The sequence below is a fragment of the Mizuhopecten yessoensis genome, unplaced genomic scaffold, assembly GCF_002113885.1.
Source record: "Mizuhopecten yessoensis strain PY_sf001 unplaced genomic scaffold, ASM211388v2 scaffold4259, whole genome shotgun sequence".
Lineage (NCBI taxonomy): Eukaryota > Metazoa > Mollusca > Bivalvia > Pectinida > Pectinidae > Mizuhopecten > Mizuhopecten yessoensis.
In genome coordinates, this window is record NW_018405455.1 from 323,266 (window position 1) to 330,279 (window position 7,014).

Here is a 7,014-nt window from a genome sequence, read left to right on the forward strand (position 1 = left end):
CTTCTATTGGTTGAGAAGAAGAAGATTTTTAAAGATTTACCTATTTTCCCCCTATTTGGCCCCGCCCCTCTGCCCCCAGGGGGGTTATACCCTCCGTTTATACAAAACTGAGAACCCTTTGGCCAATGATGCTCCTGACCAAATTTGGTCAAAATCCTCTGAGCCATTCAGGACAAGTAGCATTTTAAAGGAAAAAGTTGACGGACGCCGGACGACGGACGACGGACGCTGCACCATGGGATAAGCTCACATGGCCCTTCGGGCCAGGTGAGCTAAAAAGCAATGTTCAAATATGTGTCTGTGGAAAACGTATGTCTTGACGTACGGATTTAACGGCCGGGACAGTCACTTAGATATAGAATTTTAAATGGTATACGTACAGGCTTTACACGTATATAGGTTGGCTGTGGCCCAATAGCACCTAACTTGTAAACAGGTGAAACAGGATTTGCATGGAGGTGATCATCACGTGCAGCATGCATAGGCGAGAAGACTCGAGTTTTGACCAATCATACATCTCCATTTGTGATACAACCAATCAGATGAAAGATTGCCAGTAATCGGAAATCGGGCGTGAGCCACGTGCACGGGTCTATATATACTAGCACGCGCTCAGTTCTGATTATAATTAGTTCAAGGGACAAAGATGTCGGTTGTCCGAGTTCTCTGTTTCGTTGCAGTATTGCATTGTATGTCTGCATCTGTCCTCCATCACGATTTTCAAAAACGTAAGTTTTGTTATGATTTTATATAAACGTATTTTTATCGCCAAACATTTGTTCTCGACGTTGCAGTTTCGTTCACAGGGACAGACAGACAGACAGACAGACAGACATTCTTTATTTCCTCCTTTAGGAGATTTCATATGTCAAAACAGTTTTACAAAATGTGTCTTAATTTATATATAAACATCGTTTTGAGAAGTAAATGTATTAAATAATGACGTATTGGACATTCATATAACAGCATTATATAATTCATGATACAAAATGTTCACTACAATATATATTCCTCATACATCTTTTACATATATACGTTTACACTTATATATACATCAATAGGTTAATTATAGAAAACTCTCCATCTCACATACCATTCCTTTGATATTTCCAGCCATATTTATCATTAGTGTTTCCCACTCTATATCAGTCAAGTATACATGTGAATGATCGCCAAGTAAAAAGCTGCACTGGTCTTCAATGCTTAGTTCTGAAAACTGTACATATGACAATACTTCTATAGCATTTACAACACCATCCATCATTTTATCACGGCTTAAGTATAAACCTGGACATTCTAATATAAAATGCAACACAATATCTTTACTTGTTTTCTCACATATCTTACATATAACCAATTCATTCTCACAAGATATTGAGTATTTAAATAACTCTACTAGATCCCATACATGTTGTTGAGAAATTTGTTTAGTGCTTAGTTGCAATATTGGGTTTCGTATACTTCTGATAATTTTAGTGAACCGCGATAAAGACATTCATATTTAATTTTTTTCCTAAATCAAATGTTGGCACTCGGGACATGTGACGTGGAAAAAATCTCACAATGGTCCCGTCTAAAATCACAACCCCATTTTTTTTTACCGCTGTTAGAAATCACGGAATTATCCAATATAACACATGAAAAGTTTGTCCGGATGGGGAAATATCAGTAGTTTTACCATAGCATGGCGCGTGGTTAACAACTTTTTCTGTTTTTAATTTTGCCCACAGAAAAAAATTAAACTATGAAAGATGGAAAACATACTTATTTGTTCAAGACACTATCGTTTTTACTAAAATACAAAATAATATCAGATAGGTAAAATTACTAAGAATATGTGAATGAAGGTAAAAAAAGCCTATTTAACGTATTGTTCTGGCCTGGTATCATAACCATTAAAATAATAGGTTCAAATTTTGCATGAATATAAAGCCCTGTGTTAGGCGACAGTGGACCTGTCACACTTGCGTAGACTGTACACGGCAAAGGGACGAAATGGCACGGCGCGTCTGCTCGAGCCAACCTTCAGGTGCCGTTTTTCACCTGTGCAATTTACGTGTGGTAAAATGATATCCTTGTGACAAATAATGCTCGTGTCCACGGAAACGTTGACGTATTACTTGACATTGACAATATACTTTTAAGGCCCGGAACGCATGGCATGTTTGTCGACACCAAGGAAAACAAAAGTGTGGTAAAAACCTGTGTCCACCTTCGTTAATTGTAAACGAAACGGAAAATAAACCTGCTTGATTCCAAATAATTAGTCAGAAATCGTGAGTAGAATAATGCTAATATTCCACTAGGTCGGTTTTTATAAGCGTTTTATAGTGTTTCAATTTCCATGGCGAAGTTTTGTGATCAATTAATCTCATTTTTTTTCTCCACTCTTTTGTGTGTGTAAAATGACAAAAAGCAGTATCACGATACAGGTCCCCCAGCCGTGTTGCTTCAACTCGTTTATCGTCCCTCGACTGACTGCTGGTTTAGAAATGAAAGTTGTTTGTAATGATAACAATAGTATCCTCGGGTTTTAAGAAGCATCCGCGATTTCGCACTCATATCGGCAGAAAACAGTTGAAATTTCGGAAGGAATCGTATTATCTCATAAACTAAACAAAATAAAAGGTTAATCCTTATATTACAATATTTTCTTTTAACAATAACACTATTAAAAGAGGCGGATACAAACATTTACCTTGTGTAATCTGCGTTCAAAATTATTTTGACGTGTTAATCCATTCGCAAAAGCCGTTGACAGACAGCTAAACCCCGCCCACTTTATCCGTGACAACAAATAAAAAAAGTTCCTCCATTTCAATATTTTTTTATTCGCATAAAATATCCATATTTAACTCTCCTACAATATCTTCATAATTGTAGTAGTAGGTAATGGAATAAATAATTTTATATTTGTATGAAATTGGGGTACTGGGGCAAAATACTTATTAGAAAATACTAATGACCGCGGACGTCCATTTTTTAAAAGTGATGCGCCCAAAGGCGGGAAATAGAGTGCTTTCATGTCGTCGAGCTATAGTGACTAGCCTAGGCCTGGTGGAAGTTGAATACGCAGTTATTGAAATTGCTGTTTGTAAGCAAACCAGAGGTTTGTACATATGACATGTAGGATGTGTATAAATCGCTTGTCGACCGAGTGACTGTTGATGTAATATTTGGGAGACGAGAAATTTGACCTACATTTCTAGGAACGATAGCCATCGTTTCTGTACCGACACTCATAGATGAGAGAGTGGAGCTGGTGGAGCGTTTTTGACACATGTGTTGGGTAACGCAAGTGTCTAGGGGATCGCGCATACTATGAAATTTGCTTAACGTGGAACTGCATTTTCTACACACACGCCATCTATGACTATATATGGTCTTTCTGTCCTTATATGGTAGCTGATATCTCCTTGTATGGATTTCATTCATTCACATTTGTAGGGTTGAACCATATTTGTGAGTCAGAGGGAATCGCACCATTTTCTGACCGGCAAAAGATGGAGTGCGATGTTTTCTCTATCAAACGTGTAAATCAGTTATTTTATCAATACTATATATATTGAAACATGATATGTGGTGTGTACAAGCTTGACAGGTTGGTTTGTTACGAACTTGTTACACATTTATCCAATTAATAACGCAGTGTTATGCACACCTTTTTATCATGTGTTTGTTACACATTTATTCAATTTAAAAACGCAGTGTTCCTGTTAACTCTTTTATGTTGTGAAAATATATCATTGCTATATTCCGAGACGTATAATACAGAGATTGGCAACTTGCTCTTGGCCTTACCATTGGTCACTGGTATCGAGAGTTATGCTTCACCTGCGCCATATTGGATATGCGGTTCGCTGCATTCAACTCAAATCATAATTATGCCATGAGAAAACATCGCAAATCAACGTAACATTAAAACCGTACGTAGCTACAACATGTAGCTGAGATCTCCATGCGGTTTGGGAGTGCTACATTGAATGTAAACTTGAATGATTAAGTTTAGAAAACCCCAAACATCGAAAGATTGCACATCGTGGCTGTGTTTACATATCGGTAATTATTCTGGCTTCAGGATAACACTATTTCCGTTTTTGTTCTTTAGACAATTTCAAAAAAGTTCTCAGAAATTAATTATATGATAATATTTCAAACCAGGAAATTTAAATGAGGTTGTTACAATACTTGCAAAGTTTCATAATTCAGCTGTGAAAAGACAGGTTTTTCTGAGAAATCAAGTTAAAATGGCGGCTCTGATTTTGAGGGTTATTTCTATCATGACAAATTTTGAACACTATCTCCGTTTTTTTTCTTTAGACAATTTCAAAAAAGTTTTCAGAAATTAGTTATATGATAATATTTCTAACCAGGAAATTAAAATGAGGTTGTTACAATACCTGCAAAGTTTGATAATTGAGCTCTGAAAATACACTTTAAAATAACCATGTGAAAATGGCGGCTGTGATGTGCGAGAGTTAATTCCTTTCATGACACCGGCACTCCTTTCTCGTTCATCTTTTTATTTCAAAAACGTATTCAGATATAACATTATATTTCTAACCAGCTTCTTTATATGATCCATATATCTAGGATAAGTGACATGTTGACACGAACTAACGAATACACGATCGAACTCTCACACAGGTAACTCACTGACCAGACTATCGTCACCAGGTCGATAAGCTGTCAAAACAAACACTCGTAGATCATGCGTGATTTTGCGAGATCAGCGAGAGTTGCCAATCTCTGTATTTATACGTCTCTGCTATATTATAGGATTTGTTTGTACTAGAGTGGAACCTACTTATTATGATGTCGCTTATCATAATTCTTTTCCCATGTACCGATTTTTATCCTTTAACTAAGCAAAACAAATTGTTTATTATGATATGGTCAAAGGTTGGACCCCGCTTATTATGATATATTTTTCTGTCGTTAATGGATTTTATAAGGTAAAAACTCAGGTAAGTTGTCAGTGTTTGACACCAGGACAATTGAACCATAGGTCAGGCTAACTTTACAACGCCCGAGGTGATCAATTGTCCACTCCAGGTAAAATTGTAATGCCTCACTTCACCCCTGTCATTGAAAAACAATAGATTGACCATCGCTTTTGAGTCATAACAAAACATGTGCCGTAGTCAATTGCTATCTAAAATACATTGTAGGACTGTATGAAATGGAAATGATTAGGCCAACCTGATTATAATCATCTCTTTCATGGCTCCGTTAACCTACCGAGATTTTCTGACACAAATTCCGATAAGAAAACGAGCATGCCTTCCATTATATTTTTGCCTTGACACGTCATGTGAGAAAATCGTGCAGAGGAAGAGTTGTGTTTTTAATTATTTAAAGGGGCTGGTCGGGGAAAAAATGTCATATTTGCTAAAATGGCAACACATGTTTAAAATACCTTATGAAATAAACCGATTCAAATTTTGCTGAAATTCACTCCCTAAGAGTAAAATTTAATTATATTAAAGAAATCCTAAATCGTCACCTGACCGTCTAAAACTCTCAATTGACCCAGATCAGTGATGTAATTTAACCGCGCGCGTCATTCACCCCTGAAATTTCATGATGTACTAGGCCTATTCCAACCTTTGAATTGGAAAAATTCATACACCCCTGAAATTTCATAAAGTATTATTCCAACCTTTGAATTGTTAGAGTTCAAATGTGTCTTCAGGGGTGAATCAAATACGCCCAAATTTCGCTGTAAAACAAAGTTTTACTGTACTTTTTCTCAATTCCAAACAATATTATTCAAATCAGTAGCTATTATGTGACAACTCCCAAACTACTCTATCACCTTTTGTGTTGTGCCGGCTTTTTCCCTTAACACTTTCGTTACTGAATTATATTGCATGATGGGTATTCTGGCCCCGAGATTATTTGCAAGCGTCTTTTCCTGGCCTGAATTAATTGACTACATACTGTTAAACACAATTTCTGTAGAAAATACAGCGTGGAATAAGTTCTCTGGCATAAATTTATGAAAGGAATAGTTGAAGCTTCCATTTTTATGTAGAGAACATGATAATAGCAAGAATAAAAGAAAGTATGCGCTGATAGTTTGCCTGTTTACGTGTTGCGCTCAAGTAAAGCGAAAAATAAAAACATACAAATTTCTTGCTCAATTAAAGCTTGATAAAGGGACCTGCAGTCTTTCTTGACATATTGTGATGCGTTTGAAATGTTCATTGTGTACAAGATAAAATTGATAATCCAGGGTTGCCAACCTCTAAGGAGGCCAGTGTGGGAGGTCTCCCTCCACTGGTTAAGTGTGAGCCTTTTTTACGGCGTCGCGGCGTAACGTCGTTTTCAGGTGGAGACAACATTTACAAATGTATCGAACAAATCCTGGCTTTCACCGATTACTGTAACAACTGCATTGTTTATCTTTTTATTTTTAGATCTTTGTAGGAAATAAAAACAAAACATTTTTTGCAGATATAATTGATTTTTATTAGGTCACCTGAGACAAAGTCTCAAGTGACCTATTGCGATCGCCTTTTGTCCGTCGTCATCCATCTTGCGTCCGTAAACAAATTTACATGTTTGACTTCTTCTCCAAACCCCCTGAACCAATTTCAATGAAATTTTGCAGAAACCTTCCATGGCCAAAGATCAACAAAAATAGTGGCCGGTTTGGTCCCCAGCCCCCAGGGGCCTGAGGGGCGGGGCCAAAAAAGGGTCAAATTGACTAAAATTTCAAAAATCTTCTCAAGACCCAGATATGGTAGAATCAAATACTCTTCATAGATTAAAGGGGCATCACGGTGAAGTAACTTTATTTTTTGTCTTTTTTTCAAATACTACATAAACATATCAAGTGAGACTCCTTATGGAAAATAACGATCGGATTTGGCTGAAATAGATTCATAAAAATGATTAAATCTAAGAAAATCATCGGTATTTCTACCTGTCTGACCAACGTTTTGTTCAGGGATTTCCCTCTACTAGCGCATGCGCATAGCACACCATTTCTTTGTAAACAAAATGACT

General features: G+C 36.7%; 1 protein-coding gene across 7 annotated transcripts in view; it reads left to right on the forward strand.

Moving 5' to 3' along the window:
• Positions 1-619: 619 nt before the first annotated feature.
• The window catches only part of LOC110448768 (MAM and LDL-receptor class A domain-containing protein 1-like), a 97,949-nt gene continuing 91,554 nt past the window's right edge, over positions 620-7,014 (forward strand). For all 7 annotated transcript variants that reach the window (XM_021495190.1, XM_021495189.1, XM_021495194.1 and 4 more), the window contains exon 1: positions 620-728. In XM_021495190.1, coding sequence (XP_021350865.1) covers positions 647-728 — 82 coding nt within the window. In that variant the 5' untranslated portion in view covers positions 620-646. The remainder of the gene's footprint in view (positions 729-7,014) is intronic.